This window comes from Mirounga angustirostris, unplaced genomic scaffold (assembly GCF_029215605.1).
Source record: "Mirounga angustirostris isolate CCGP_5_RB_7025 unplaced genomic scaffold, mMirAng1.0.hap1 SCAF_4, whole genome shotgun sequence".
Classification (NCBI taxonomy): Eukaryota; Metazoa; Chordata; class Mammalia; order Carnivora; family Phocidae; genus Mirounga; species Mirounga angustirostris.
Genome location: NW_026991712.1, coordinates 118,873,865 through 118,890,310, shown reverse-complemented (window position 1 = coordinate 118,890,310; position 16,446 = coordinate 118,873,865). Strand labels below are relative to the sequence as shown.

The 16,446-nt window shown below is 42.8% G+C and overlaps 1 protein-coding gene across 1 annotated transcript in view; it reads right to left on the bottom strand.

The window, feature by feature from the left end:
• The window catches only part of COL24A1 (collagen type XXIV alpha 1 chain), a 391,649-nt gene extending 375,836 nt beyond the window's left edge, over positions 1-15,813 (bottom strand). The window contains exons 1-2 of the mRNA XM_064588890.1: positions 15,681-15,813; positions 6,212-6,276 (exon numbers count right to left, since the gene is read on the bottom strand). Coding sequence (XP_064444960.1) covers positions 6,212-6,276; positions 15,681-15,736 — 121 coding nt within the window. The 5' untranslated portion in view covers positions 15,737-15,813. The remainder of the gene's footprint in view (positions 1-6,211; positions 6,277-15,680) is intronic.
• Between the last annotated feature and the right edge of the window lie 633 nt (positions 15,814-16,446).

The window sequence follows — 16,446 nt, the reverse complement described above, 5'->3', positions numbered from 1 at the left end:
CTATGGTTCCCAAATGTCTTTGCCGGAGGCGGAATTGCCCCACCCTTCCTGGGTCCAGACTAAGTAATCTGCTTAGGTTTGCTCTTGGGAGCTTTTGTTCTCTGCAAGCTTTCCGTTCAGTTTTGGAGGATGAGAGTGAAAATGGTGGCCTCCCAATCTGCCTCAGAGGAGCTGAGAACTCAGGGCCCCACTCCTCAATGAGCCCCCAGAGAAAAGCAGTCAGTCATTCCTGTCTCCCCGGTCTCTGGTCACACTCCGTGCTCATCCGGCCTGTGACCGAGCATTTCTATCTCTGGCACACGACCCCGTGTGGAGTCTCCAAACCCAGCAGATCCCTGCGGTGCACACCCGCGCTGCTTCTCCCAGGGGAAGAAGGGGAGTCTCCCCGGATCTGCCACTTGTTGGGTCCCTGCTGGAAGAGCAGTGGCCCGACTGTGCCACGGATCAGTTTATGGCAACCCCTAGCTGAGAGCCCATTTTTTGGCTCCATCTTTGCAGCTGGCTCCCCGCTCCAATACCTGGGAGCTCTGCCACACTCAGGCACCCCCGGTCTTCCTGTGACCCTGAGGGTCCTGAGAACACACTGTCCCAGCGGGGGTTCCACCCCCCACTTAGCCGCTGGAGCAACGTCCCTCAGTGGAGCAGACATCTACAAGTTCCAATTTTGTGCTCTGCTGCTCTATCACTTGCCAGTAGCCGGCTCCCTCCCCCCACAGTCTCTCTTCCCGTATATCGCCTCGGATTCACTTCTCCACACGTCCTAGCTTCCAGAAAGTGGTCACTTTTCTGTTCATAGAATTGCTGCTATTCTTTTCTTCGATCTCCTGTTGAGTTTGTAAGTGTTCAGAATGGTTTTATACCTATCTAGCTGAATTCCTGGGACCAGATGAAATTTAGATCTCCTACTCCTCTGCCATCTTGCTACCCCATCCAGATCCAATATCCTAACTACAGAATTTACAGAAAGATGAAATAAATATGAAGAAAGAACTAACACAGAAAAACTCCCAGAAAATGAAAGATGTTTCTACATTGAAAGTCCTACTGAGTGGCCAGCACGGTAAGTTGAGAAAAGATCTGTACAGGCAGAGGCTGCTGGGAAGATGGAGGAGTAGGACGTCCCTGAGCTCACCTCTTGCCACGTGGCCGCCTAGAGAGCACCCACCATCTGGAATCGGCATAAATAACCCAAAAAGCAGCCTGAAAACTGGCAGAACAGACTCTCCACAGCCCGGCATAGACAAGAGGCCACAACGAAGCAGATCCACCCCCTGCGATCGTTCTTGACAAGATCCCGTCAAAGCGGTGCCACAAGCCTGGCAGTGTGCGGGCGGCCCAGACAAGGGTCAGCACCACTCCAAAGTGAGTCCTGCCCCAGGGAGAGGGGAAGATAACCACACACCACTCTGACTGACCCCAGCAGTGGGCTGGGTGCAGGGAGTGGGTCTGACTGCAGGCCCCACCAACAAAAGCTTCTCCGGGGACGACACAGGGACAGTGCCTGCAGTTTGGTGCTACTGCATCTCTGGCAAATGCCTGGTCTGACTCAACTCAAGCCCAAGGCAGCTCCAGAGCAGCCCACTAACACCACAGGCACCAGACTCTGCCCACAACAGGCAGAGAGCCATCACAGACAACAGGACTGAAAGCAAACATGTCCTAGTCACAACGGTAGGACACCCCTGGAGCAACACACATAGGAGACACCCCCTGAAGCACCAGGTTCTGGGGAACAGACATTGCACTGCAGGACCTCTTCTTCATAAAGCCACTACTTTCAAGTGCAGGAGATGTAGCTGACTTTCCTAACACAGAAAAACAGACAATGCAAGAGACAGAATGAGGAGACAGAGGAATATGTCCCAAATCAAAGAACAGGACAAAATCAGAGCAGGAGACCTAAACAAAATGGATGTAAGTAATATGTCTGATAGCAAATTTAAAGATACTCTCATAAAGTATAACGCTCATAAAGATACTCGCTTATTGAGGAAGGACTGCAGGACCTCCATGAGACCCTCCACCAAGAGATAGAAGAGATAAAAAAGAACCAATTAGAGCTATTGGACTCACTAAATGGAAATAAAAATAGACCATCTGGAATAAATAGCAAGCAAGAGGAAGTAGAAGAAAGGATCAGCCACCTGGAGGACAGAGTCATGGAAAGCAATCAAGCTGAGCAGATGAGAGGGGGGAAAAAATACGCAAAATGAAAATAGGCCCAGGGAACTCAGCAACACTGTCAGGCATAACAGTCGCATGATAGGGATCCCAGAAGGAGAAGAGCGAGAAAAGGGTGCAGAAGATTTGTCTGAAGAAATAATAGCTGAAAACTTCCTGAATCTGGGGAAGGAAAGAGAAATCCAGATACAGGAGGCACAGAGAGCCCCCAACACAACCAACCCAAAGAGGTCTGCACCAAGACACAAAGTAAATAAGATGGCCAAAAGTAGTGATAAAGAGAGAATTTTAAAGGCAGCAAGAGAAAGGAAAGCAGGTACATACAAGGGAAACCCCATACGGCTATCAGTGGGCTTTTCAGCAGAAACTCTGCAGGCCAGAAGAAAGTGGCATGGTAAATTCCAACTGCTAAAAGGAAAAGATCTACAGCCAAAAATACTCTATCCAGCAAGGCTTTCATTTAGAATAGAGAGAGAGATCAAATTTCCCAGAAAAACAAAAATTAAAAGCAAAACCAGCCACATCCCTGTCACACACGATGCCATCAGCCTGTGGGTCCCAAATTCACAATCCAGCTGCCCTCCTGCCAGAGTCAGCATGCACGGCCTGCCACCTGCTAAATGCCAAGTCAAATGTCTTCACCTCAGATTGCCTAGGGCTCAAATTGACACACTTCCCCTCAAATTCCAGCCCCTGTGCTCAAGTTTGTGCACAAAAGTGGGCATAATTATACAGCAGAATGAAGCAACCCAAACATCTAACTATTTCTATGGAATATAGAATGGATAAAAGGAGTGTGCTAGGCTGAGAACATCTCCAACAAGCACATCAAAGAACAATACATACAGCATGATTCTGGTTAGTAAAAAAAAAACCTGAGAAGAATAAAACAAGATGAAACCAGAGAGGGAGACAAACCATAAGAGACTTCTTAGGCATAGGAAAGAAACTGAGGCTTGCTAGAGGGAGGTGGGGGGGGATGGGGTAACTGGGTGGTGGAAATGAAGGAGGGCACGTGATGGAATGAGCACTGGGTGTTGTATGCAACTGATGAATCACTGAACTCTACCTCTGAAACTAATAATACACTATATTGTTAATTAATTGAACTTCAAATTTAAAAAAAGGAAACCCCCCCAAAAAAAATCTGTACAAAGCACATCACTGTAAAATTTCAAAATACCAAGGATAAACAAATGTTCTTAAGGATTTAAGGAGGAAAAGAAAAAGGTCACATGTAAAAAATTAATATAACATCACACTTCTGAACTGTAAGCCAGGAGAAAATGGACGAAAGTCTTTAAAATGGAGAGAAACTATTTACAGACTAAAATTCTGTACCTCCTCAAATTACCTTTAACTTTATGGGTAAAATAAACACATTCTCAGGATGCTACTGGATGATACACTCCACTCAAATAAGGAAATGAACGATGAAGATGAAAATATGAGTTCCAAGACAGGGGATCTGACACAGAGGAGAGACATTAACTCTACAGGAAACTTAGAGAACTACCAATCCACAGTAGAACAGGAGAATTTTAGCTTCTAAAAGGAATAGCTCAAAAAAAAAAAAAAATCAGATGGTTAGTGTATTTGGCTTTTTTTTTCTTTTGGAAAATATTTTTCAAAGTTTTTAAATTCTTTTCCAGTATCTAAGAATTATTGATAGTTATATCTCCTGATTAAATGTTACATTATTGTTTCATGCCAATTTAATAAAAAACCTACTTTAGGAAAAAAGTACTTCTAAGTTTAGAGTACTACTATTTTTATTTCATTTTTTAAAAAGATTTTTATTTATTTATTTGAGGGAAAGTGCACTCATGTGCGCACACTCACGCACATGTGAGCAGAGGTAGGGGCAGAGGGGGAGGGAGAGAGTCTCAAGCAAACTCCCCTCTGAGCACAGAACCCAATGTGGGGCTCAATCTCACAAACCTGAGGTCATGACCTGAGCCAAAATCAAGAATCGGCTGCAGACTGAGCACCCCAGGTGCCCCTTCATTTCTTTTTTTGAGCTCAAAAAAGTATCCAATTTTTGGAAGTCAAAGAGGTTTTAAAAAGATTTTTCTTTTTATTAAGAACTCACAATAAAATGTTATGGTTATAGGAAAACTAAAAATCATGATGTTCACTCTGAAATAAAGGAGCATATTTTGTATTCTATAAATGAAATCTCAAGGCTGAACGACATTATTTCCTTCATTGGTTCTGAAATTTTTTTAAAAAAAATCCATTCAAAAATATTCAGTTTTCCTTATATTCTTCTTTGCCTGGGTTTTTAATATCTTGATAATGCTACCTTTTGTAAATTATTAAACTCAGGACAACAGCAGATGGCAATTGTGAAGGCAAAAGATGTATACTAGAAAGAGGCTTTTTTATTGTTATCAGAGATGGACAGGCCTAGATTCAAGTCCCAGCTGTATACACCTGAGCAAGCCCCTTCCGTGAACCTCAGTTTCTTCATCTATAATCTCTATCCTGCAGGCTCATTATGAAGATTAGAATAATAAATGTAAAGTGCCAGCCAAGGACAAGCCACAAAATATATATGTAATTAATAATGACAATTCTCCTTCTCTTTTTGATCTTCTCTGTGGTCCAAGAGGCTTAATTTTAAAGAATTTATAGACTTTGCAATCAAAATACCTGAGTTCAAATCTTGGTTCTTCCATTTATTTGCCTGGAACCCTCGGGGTAGTTACTTATTCTTCTTAATCTTGGTTTCAGCAATTCTATCATGGCATAATCATAAAGACCCTGTGATGAGGTAGTGGTGAATATATATTCTACAAGCATGGGGCTGGCACACCATAAGTTCTCAGAAGGTATCCATAAGTAATAACAATGAACCAAAAGATACAGTTTCTCTCATCTTCATGGCTAATTAAAGCAAAATAAAGTAACAGAAATGACTTGGTCAAGAATAGCATTTCAGGAAGTTATACGTGACATGTGACCTAAATTAACCATTTCTCCATAAAACAGAAAATGCCTTCCAAGATATCTTTTAATTCATCTATGTGCTACTTGACAGAATACTTATCTGTCTACTTGTCAGTTTGGTCAGTCAGGTAAAGCACTACCCCTTCCTTTGTGCACCCTCTCTCTACCTATGTATATTTCATTTCCTTCTCTCCTTCTTACTATTGTTTAGTTGATTGACCAAACTGACAAGTGGCTTGTGGAATTGGTCACTGAATTGAAATGTTGGTTTTGTCAGAATAAATAATTTGGCAGCCCTCCTGATATAAGACAGAGGAGTAAAAAAAACAAAAACAAAAACAAAAAAACATGGGGCCATGATGATACTGTCTGTAGATCCAGCATACTTCCCAGGTTTTTCTCTTTGACTTTGGCTTTTTATTTTTTAATCTTTGACAAAGTCACTTGTTTTTACACTTTGAGGCCAGATACATTATCATATATATATTTCCATCACTGGCAACTAGGATATTATGTGGCAAATTGAAGATACTTTTTAAAATATTGTTTAATAAATAATTTGAGTATACATAGATTCCTGAAACTCTATCACCATACTACCAGAGGAACTAGCTAGCACGCAAAAACAAAACATTGAACTATTTTCTAAACCTTTCCATTTGAATTAAATAAAATCCCAAACCCACTGGTATGCAAATTGTATTTTGTTTCTTAATGATGTAAATCTAGATGGAACGTTTAGTATATGCACGTGTTGTTTCAAGAAGTGCAAAGGTAACTCAGTCGCAGTTTGCCACCCCCAAGAACTCCCACTTCAAATGAAGTCACAAGCAAAGCCTTTTCACTATACAAAACTTCCCTTTTATAAAGAGTTTGCTTAAAAATGTAAGTAATTTCTTAAAGGTCATATTTCCCCCCAAAATTGGTTTCTTCGCCCTTACATTCTCATTGTACTGCGTAGAATTTTTTGTTGTTTCACTTTGAATTTAAGATTCTGATGATTTTAAAGTCATATACCTTTGCTGTTTGGAAGCAGAATTTTTATATAACCAAATAAGTAACAAGGTAACTTTCTTACCTTGTTCTTGTGCACGAACAGCACCTCCTGCCACACATAGCACAATAAAATGAAGAAGCAGTTTCCTAAAAAAAAAAAAAAGGAAAATTTTAGTGGATATTTATAACCTATAAATCATATAAAATACAATATGAACTCTAGTACAAGATTAAGAAGTGAGCTATCATTTTTTAAAAGATTTTATTTATTTATCTGAGAGAGAGAGCAAGAGAGAACAGGAGCAGGTGAAGGACAGAGGGAGAAGCAGACTCTCCGCTGACCAGGGAGCCCAATGTGGGGCTCGATCCCAGGACCCTGGGATCATAACCGGAGCCGAAGGCAGATGCTTAACAGACTGAGCCACCCAGGTGCCCCAAGAAATAAGCTATCATTTTAATTAACACAGTATTTTAATACTCATAATGGCTAAGAGCAAGGACTCTGAGTTTAAGTTCCAGCTTTGCCACTTACTATATGACTTGGGCACACTTTTTATCACCCTAGTGTTTCTTCATCTGTTAAATGTATCTCATAAACTTTTTCAAAGATTAACTGAAAAATTTCATGTAAGGCACACAAAACAATACCTGGCACATAGGAAGCACTCAATAAACATTAACTAGTATAAATGATATTATTATTATTATGACTACATATTATACCAAATTATCATACATACAATTTTATACAAAGTAATATAAGTTTATGCAAAGTAACAGAACTTATAGTCACTTAACCGTAGTGATTATAAATTGTGGAACCAGTGATTTGTTTAAATGAATGTTTATATGTAAAGCCATTTGATTATCATATCAAAGCCATTTGAATATCACTTGTACTAGATTCATGATATTTGGGTTCTGAAAATAGCAATGGCCTGTAGATGTCAACATTGAACATTTTGATTAGCAATAATTGTGAGCACAATACTCAATCACTGCATATCAAAATGTTCATTCATAATGATTAGCTGACTTTTGATAGATTTTATTGAGTAGTCTTCATAATTGGCTATAGCTACCTCTCAAGTAAAAACCATAGAGATAATTTCAAAAAGTAATGGTAGGCTGGCTAAAACAATAGTTGATCACTTAATTCTTTTTTTTTTATTATTATAACCCAGGGACTTCCCAAATGACATTTCTGTAAAATAGAGTTCTGTGAGTGATTACAAAGGTCCTGGTGTGCTAATAGTAATTGGTACATTTCCTATTTATTACCAATGATAAATATGTTTTTATCTTTTCAACTAGTATAAGGAGCATGTTAATAAAGATAATCTTTTACAAAGTGAGTCAATAATATGTAATTATACTTTTCTCCTTGGTATAATGGAACTATAATTTATATTAAAATGGCCTTAACCATATTTTAGTAAATGAAAAATGCACACGCTACGGTCTTACTCAGTACAGAGCACAACTTTTATTAGATAAGTTGATAGAATACTTAAAACTGTCATCAATTCTATAATGTAATCAACTGAACAATTACAGAAATTTCAACTGGTATGGGTGAATAGCTGAACCATATATTTTAATGAAGCATATAAAAGATTCCTATGTATGGTGTTATCCATTTAAAACAATAGTTCTCAAATGTTAATTTGCTAAAAGAACCACTTGAGATGCTTGTAAAAAATGTAGATTCTAGGCTTGCTTCAGAGATTATGATTTATAAATTTGGACTGAATCCTCAGTTTGTATACATCTTTAGGTGATTCTAATATGGATTGTGCATATATCAAACTCTGAGAAACAATTTAGAACATTTACTATTTATAGTTACATTGTACTTAAAACACACAAGTATTATTAAATCACAATCTAATTTTATGACATGACCTAAGATTATTTGACCCTTGGGGGGGTGTTGTTTTTTGTTTGTTTGTTTGTTTTGTTTTTATCCTTTTCTCCTGCTCTAGATCAGTGGTTTCAAACTTTACTGTGCAGCAGAATCACCTGGAGGGCTTGTTAAAGATTCTCTGGGCTCCACCCTGAAAGTTTCTGACTCACCAGGTCTGGGGTGAGTTTCGAGAATTTGCATTTATAACAAGTTCCCAGGCAATGCTGATGCTGTGAATCTGGGGTTTATGCTAAGAGGACCACTGTTCAGGAATAGATGCTCAAGAGATGATGAAAGGTCTACCTGTTTTGAATCTGGTTTTTACCCTCACTGCACAGTGGAATCACCTGGAGAGCTTTAAAAACTACTAATACTTGCATCTTGCCCTCTCCACCCATGCCCCCAGAGATTCTGATTTTAATTTGTCTGTGGTACAGGGATTTTTAAACACTCCCCAGGTGATTCTACTGTGCAAACAAGTTGAGGACCTCTGTGTAAGATTAAAATGATATCTCTAGGTTCTCCAGGATGGATCCCAAAGTGATCTAGAGTTTGAGTAAAAAGAGGCTCTTTTCCTTTCAACTTTATATTTTCAGGAAATAACTGGCAGGATATATAGACCAGTGAGACTAAAAAATAGCTCAGGATTACAATCACTGAAGGAGAGTGCAGCAGATTATGCTGTTTTAGCAGAAAATGGAATGTGAAAGGAATCACGTCTCATCTGCCCAAGGTAATCTGGCTCACTCAGAGTTTAGAAATAACCCAACAGGCGCTCTTCTATTCAGAGGAAGCTAAATAATGAAAAGTACAACAACCAGCAGTATTCATTTAGCAATTCAGCCAACTCATAGACTTCCCCAATGACCTCAGGGGACAAAAATGAAAAATAAAGTTCTTTCTAGACATGTTAACAAGTCCACTCCTGGTGTAAGGCAGGAAAACCTGAACACATCAAACATCATCCCTTAGCCAGGTGATCTTAGAGGATTATGACAAATCAATTGAGCCATACCTTATGTAAGTGTACCTACGTATTAAAACCGATGACAGAGGAGTAGAGATTGATGACTGAGATTTTTTCTCTTTTTCTAATTATGTCCCAAACTAACAGCCACCTAAGGAAGAACATATGGATATACATATCCATAGCAATATGGATTCCATTACGCCTGACCTCCCCTCCCCTGAAGCTACAGCCATATCACATTATACTGTATTCCCTGGAGAGACCTTGTAAGTATCTTAAAGGCCCTCTTCGTCTCCACCTGTCAGAATCTTAAGTATCATCAAAGCCTAATTTGAATAACATCTGCTCCATGAAGTTTCCATCATCTCTAAAGAAGGCTGGATTTTTCCCTCCTCTCTGTACTCTTAATGCTTTAATTGTAACTTTATTATATCCCATATACGTTGTACCTCTTAGGATTAATTAGTAAGTAAATACCTGAACAAGCAACAGGTCTTCACCTTTTATCTATTTCTTACATGAAATTGACAATAAACATTTTTAACCGACTGAGACACCCAGGTATCCCTTTAAAAGAAATATTTTACTTATTTATTTGTCAGAGAGAGAGAGCACAGGCAAGGGGAGTGGCAGGCAGAGGGAGGGGGAGAAGGAGGCTCCCCGCTGAGCAGGGAGCCCCATGTGGGACTCAATCCCAGGACCCTTGGATCATGACCTGAACGGAAGGCAGAAGCTTAACCGACTATTTAATAAACACTTTCAAAATGGAAAGGAGTGATAGTAACATCTCCCAATGACTGAGGAATTCAGTTTTCCCCTATGGATCTAATTCTTTTAACACTTGGGAAAAGTAAAGTAAAATAAGTAAGAGTACTTTTACTTGGCTGTCCAAAGAGAGAAAGAAGAGAAAGAAGAACGTTTAAAACTATCTGCTAAGATAGGGTAAGTGGAAAGGCTTCTTTTTTTTTTTCTTCATTGTGACTGTTTTTCCCATCTCTGAAGTGGGAACACAGAGAAGACATCAAGCTTAATTGATGTATTTAGTGAAAGAGCCAAACTCCATCATTGTATGAAATGGATGTCTAATGAATCCAAGCTTTCTGGAAAATGTCTAGTTGGGCTGGGCTTGTTTATTTCTTTGGTTTTGCCCCCCTCCCATGATATCACATTTACTATACATTCACTTAAGAAAAAATGTCACATTTCCACATTAGCAGATGATAGAGTTCTCAAGGGCATCAGCTGTGCTTTATGCTTTATGTACCATGTATACATTTAGTGCTAAGACATGCCAGAGTCGTTGAATAAGTTAAAATTAAAACTGCATTAGGTTGGAGAGAAAACAGCATGGTAAATAAGAAAGTAAAACTAGACTGGGAGTCAAAAGACTAAAACTGGTTCTATTTCTAACTTACTGTGTGACCTTGGGTGGTTCATGTCAATATTCTGAGTCTTGGTTGACTTATCTCTCATGGGATGAGATAATATAAATTTTATATTTTGCATTCTAAATATAAAACCCTAAAATCTGTGTGTATGGTAGGATCCTTTTAGTATACTGGCATTAAAGGACAAAGATCAAATTATTTAGCAAGATGTTCCATAAAGTACTATATATAATAGACATGATGTTTAACCACAAATCTGGAAAGGTCTTCCTGAAGGTCTGGCCAATATTCTTTTAATTATATAACCTCAAATAGTCTCCTAAGTTTGCTCATTTGTCCACATATTTACTTTCGCAAAAAGTCTAGTTGGTATATTAAATAATGACTATTTTTCAAATATTTGGAGCATGTCTGCTTTTGGTCACTTTTCTGTATGTCTGGAGTGTATGTCACTAATAGAAACTACCAGAAGTACCTGTACTCAAACATTTCACAAAAACAGACCAGATCTAAAAGAAGTAAAAAATATGGTAACAGTCAATAAAAGTTCAGAAAATATAACCCACGATATTAATATCTGAGGATCTCTAGCAAAATATGAAATATTTCTGTGTCTGGTCTGCTAGCCACATTTTCAGTATAGCAGAAGCCACAATCAAAACATAACCAGACATGTGAGCGATGAAGCCTGGAGGGGATGAGACAGGAAATAGGTATCCAAAGACCATACTCCGAATATTTAAGGAACTAATATCCATCCCAGGCATCTTCCCTAAATAATTCTTAGGGCTATTCAACTTTCTCTTTATCTGAAGGGTTTGAGTTACTTTAGGAGAATCCCAGGCATCTTTTCGTTCAGACTCTCATGTACTGTGTCTGCAGGCTACCGAAGCTCATTCCGACATAGATTCCAGTTATAATTATAAGAAGGACTTGTGAAATCTTGTGAATAGGGAACCTTTTTTTTAATGAGTTGGTGATTTTAATCTAAACCAATTTCTAAACCAACTGAAAACCATACGTGTGATATATATCGATAATTTCAGCAATTACCATTACACTACATTTACAAGCCAAAAACTCCTTTAAGTTACGACAACTTTACAAATTTTGCTCTTTACTAGCTGCAAAGATCCAGAAATAATAACATTTCTGTCCTTTGTTGCCCAAATAACTGAAGATCAGTTCTCATCCCAGCAGTGGGGATAAAGTTGGATGATTCAGGGAGTGAAGTGTTGTCACTAACTTATATACAATGAATTTCTGAGACTATCAATTCAGCTTAGTAGGTACTTGTATAACTAATGCAGTGGTGAAACATACTAGAATTTTTGGTTAAACTTCAAGCAAACAGGCAATTCATGAAGTACAAGGGAGATAAATGCTTAAGGACTTCAAGTGATCAAAATGCCTAGAGTCCAGTCAGTAGCAGGGAAGAAAAATACCTCAGCTAGTCCATCCTCGTAATACCCCAGAGATTGTTAACATGATTGCAGCCTCGCCTGGCAAAGTTCCTGGTACACACTAGTGTTAACTAAAGTTTTTTAAATGAATGAGTCAATCTTCAGTTAGCAAGACTATCAGGTGGTCTTGAGTTTCAATAAACATACAACTTCTCCAGCATCTTCTACATGCACACTGATCCCAAGATCAAGAAGTCAGGCCATCCTAACCTCCATTTATTTAGCTAAGAAAGTAACCTGGTTTAAAGACCTTTCAGAATCTGGTCTCTGGTCTCCAGATGCAGCTCCAGTCATTCGTCCTCTAGAAAGTGTGCTCTACAACCAACTTCACTTCTTTCCGGCCCTCAAATGAACCAGTGCTATCTCATCTCTCAGCCTTTTACTGTTCTGTCTGGAAAGTTCCATGCCTTTTCCTGTTGGGTCTCAGTGAGAATTTCATTTCCTTTGGTCAGCCTTTCTTTCCAGGATTTCCCTTCTGTATCTACCCCACCTACCCAGGACTTCTAGGTGTCCTCCTGTCTGTACCTTTACCTCATTTTGGTATACCTGGTTGTTCATTTTCTGTCTCCGATACTAACCTGGGCACATTGGGAGGGCAGCAGTTGTGTTTCTGTCTTGTTCCACCATTGTATCCCTTCTGCTTAGAGTGATGCTGGGCACGTAGTTGGGGCTCAGAAAACATTTGTTGAATAAATGAGTGAATGATTGAGTGAATGAATGCCAGAATAATGTTAGCCTTTTATGCGAATGAAAACAAAATGGTCTTTACCTCACTTCTCATTCAGAGTTACAAATTCTAAAATAACTCATAGTTGCAAAGCATGGCAAGGACTCTAGCACAGCTATTTGAATTTCCACAATAAAATTTATTTTTTTTCTCCTGCCACTTCAGATCACCAAGCAGAATGTCTAAGCAACACACTTTCCATAAGTATAATCCCTCTCCTTGAGACATCAGTTTATTTTAAACATCTACTTGAAAGCAAAGATAACTAAGCAACTTTAAAGAAGTTTCATGCCAACTAGGAAATAGATGTTTATATCCAAAACTGCCCCCCACTCCCCCACCCCCACACACACCTTGGTTATAGAAACCCTTTAATTACAATAATAGCCTGCCTGGGGAAATTTCTGATACTGTTAAATCATTGTATCTAACATTGACTTTTGGTTTTAATTTCCTTTAATATTACTTCCACAAATTCACATTAGGTAACTCACTCAAAAGCAGCCCTATGAAATAAAATGTCTTTAAGGATCCAGTTTTAAAACTGTAAATGTTTTTGGGTGAATAATCAGAATTGTAATTTTAAAAAACTGCTCCTGTTCTTACAAAAACATCACCACAAAAGGATGGTGGAAAATTAAAACCTCAAGGATTTCATTAGACACTCTAAGGTTTAATTCAGTGGATTGACATTATCATCAGCTAATCAGCTGCTTCTGCCAAGTCCCCTCCCTATAGGGTTGGTAGCAGTGTTTTTTGTTTTGTTTTGTTTTTTAAGATTTTATTTATTTATTTGGCAGAGAGAGAGCACAAGAGGGGAGGGAGCACAGGAAAAGTCTGAGAGAGAAGCAGGGAGCCCAATTTGGGGCTGGATCCCAAGACCCTGAGATCATGACCTGAGCCAAAGACAAAGGCTTAACCGACTAAGCCACCCAGGCCTCCCAGTTTTTCTTTTTAAAATTGAAGAGCGCTTAATTCTTTAAGGAAATTGGATTTTTTTTGAGAAACAATTTTCTCAGATCAATCAGTAACTACTCTTTCCCCTACTTGGCATGTGTATGGTTGGAGCTATAAGGGGGTGTATGATGTAACCTTGAATTCCCCTTATTCTCTGCAGCCCACCCCCACTGACAACTGTAGTGGAACAAACTGGAAGTCAAAGGAGGCTGCAAGGTCCCTGACGGAGAGACCTTCTAGGCCAGTGCCTTCACCCAGGATCTGCTCTCAACCCCAATTCTCTCAGCCAGGGTTCTTCACCCATTCCACGTAGTTTCATTTTTCCTCAGTCCCTTGGTGTAATCCATTCTGTTTGGTTTCTCTGCCTCCCCACCCCCAATCATCTGGACCCAATTTACAAACCCCAAACTGCCCCAAAATTTATGCAGGGCCTTTTCTGGGAGCGTCTGGAAGGGAAGTGTAAACCAGACAAGACAGAGGCCAGGAGCAGAAGATCTGCTTTAATCTGAGAGGTTGGTCACAACTACCAGCCCCGCGGATGGTGGGGCACCGACGCAGGCCTTGCTCAGTGGCCAAGGAAAAGCCCTCCGGTGGGAGTTGGCCGGCAAGGCAAGAAGGGCAGAGGGATGAACGCGGAGGTTGCGGGCCGGCCAGTAGGTGGACTGCCTCACCCACCCTCTCCTGGTGTCTCTGGACCCGCGGGAGCCCGCAGCTCTTGCCACCATTCCACTGACTGGGATCAGCAGGAAGATGCACGCGGTCCCGCACGATCGGCTGCGCCCGGAGCCCGGCTCTCCGACTGGGTCCACGCTGAGGGGCTTTTATTGAGAAATGTGGCGGGAAACGTGCCTGGGAAGCCGGCGCGACCCGCGTGAGTCGCCCTGGGGAAGTTAAGCGGCATTGCCCGAGCTCTTCCGCGACCCGGGCCTCCCCGGTCGCCGGCACCTGGCCCCAGGCACGGGATTACGAGCTTGCCTCCCCCAGATTCGCCCGGCTTCGGGCGCGCGAGGAGGTGCGTCCTCCTCCGCCGGGAAGCCCAGCTGCCCAGGCTCGCAGGGGTCAGAGCAGAGAGCGCGCGAGCCCCAGCCACGGTCGGCGGCACGCGGCTGGGAAGCACATGTGCACACAAACACTGCCACAAGGCGGTCTCTCTCCGCGCCCCGCCTCCCTCCGCCTGCCCTCAGCGGGCACGGTCAGTTCTACCCGCGACCCTCACCTACTCTCCCAAGGGGCAGATCGGGGCAGAGAATGACCGGAGCCGCTTTGGTCCCTCCCGCCCCAAGGGCCTGAAGCAAACTTGCATAACCCACTGACCTCTTCCAGGGGGAGGAGGGCAGCCAGCCAAGGCATGCACCCCCCTCCAGGCTCTTTTCCCAGTAAGGGAGTGAGCAGGAGCAGGTACAGCGCCCAAAGAGACGGTGGGGTGCCAGTCAGGGCCTGCGCGAGCACTCTGCGGGAGGAGCAGTCCCGCCCCCGCGTCCAGCCCCTTCCCCAGTGACAGGCCAGTGAAGCAGGACGCAGCCTCGGCCCCAGATGGGCAGCACGTGTGTTGGCCTCCTAAGGACAAGAGGCGATTGCCTCTGAGTCTAGCCGCGCCCCGATGCCCGAGGTTTTGCGGGTCCCCTCTCCTCCAGTCCAGCAACCCGCCCCACGTCTGTGCCCGCCGGTCCAGGCTGCGCTCACAGATCCCAGAGGACCGCCGGCGCCCGGGCTGTCCCCAGGCTGGACGCCCGAAGAAGCACCACCGGGAAGCAGAACCTCAGCCAGGGCCCTGAGAAAGAAGGGAGGGAGGGCGCGAGGGCGGCGGGAGCTGGAGCTCCAGCGGGCGTCTGAGCTCAGCTCGGGAGTCGCGGGAATCGTGGCCGCCGGCACCGGGACGCGCGCCAGCGAGCTTTCCCTCCCCAGCCGTAGGACCTCTTTAGCATAACTTTTTGAGAGATCCGCTGGCAGGAGGCTCCCTTCAAACACCGTATTTTACAAATTGAGGAGACGAGAGGAGGATGCCACGGCTGCTCTCTGGCTCCCAGCTTCAAAAAGTGCCAAGGAGCAGGAGCACAGATCTCCAACCCGCCCAGCGGGTCCGGAGGCTGGGAAGAGGGGTGGCTCTAACCCCAGCCTCCCGGGGAAGTGAGCTACTTACGTTTTTGCCGTGTGGGAGACCTTTCCACGCCTTGTCCTGTGGGCTCCTAAATGCATTTGTATGCATTTGTCCCTGCAGCGAAGCGCTAACGGAAAACAGAAGGCAACTCCGAACTGCTAAGGGTGCAGGTACTGGCCATGAAAAAGGAAGAAAAAAAAAAAAAAAGTCACATGAAAACGATGCTCCAAAACCGCAACAACAACAACAAAAAGGGAGGAGGGAAATAGGAAGAGGACAGAAGTAGCACCCAAAGGGTAGATCAATCAGCTAGGCTTAGCTCCCTAGCTCGGTAACGGACGAGCCCGGGGGGAGCGCTCCCCTGGGAGGGCGGGCGAGGAGCAAGACCTCACTGGCAGGCGGCGGGGCGCCGGCAGCAGCTGGAACTCCGCCGCGAGCGCAGCCCTCGAGTTCACTTGCGGTTCAAAGGCGACTCTGTGACTCCAGTGGAGTGCTTTGGGCCTGGGAGGAGAGAAGGGCTGGGGGAGGGAAGGAGATGAAGGGGGTGTGTGGGGGAAGTCCTTGGAAACAACCCGCGCCGGAACATTTGTCAGACGAGCACACACACCCACTTCGGAAATCTAGTCGGTGCGAGGGGGCCGGTGGCAACTCCAGGCGCTCAGCGTTGACTGCCGCCGGCTGCTTCCCCTGGAAGAAGAGGAGCCCAGCAACTCCCGCCGGTGTTAAATTTCACCGCTCACTGACTTGCAATGACATCACCAAACACAGTGCACACCTCCCCCTCCGCCCCGCAACCTACCCCCAACCC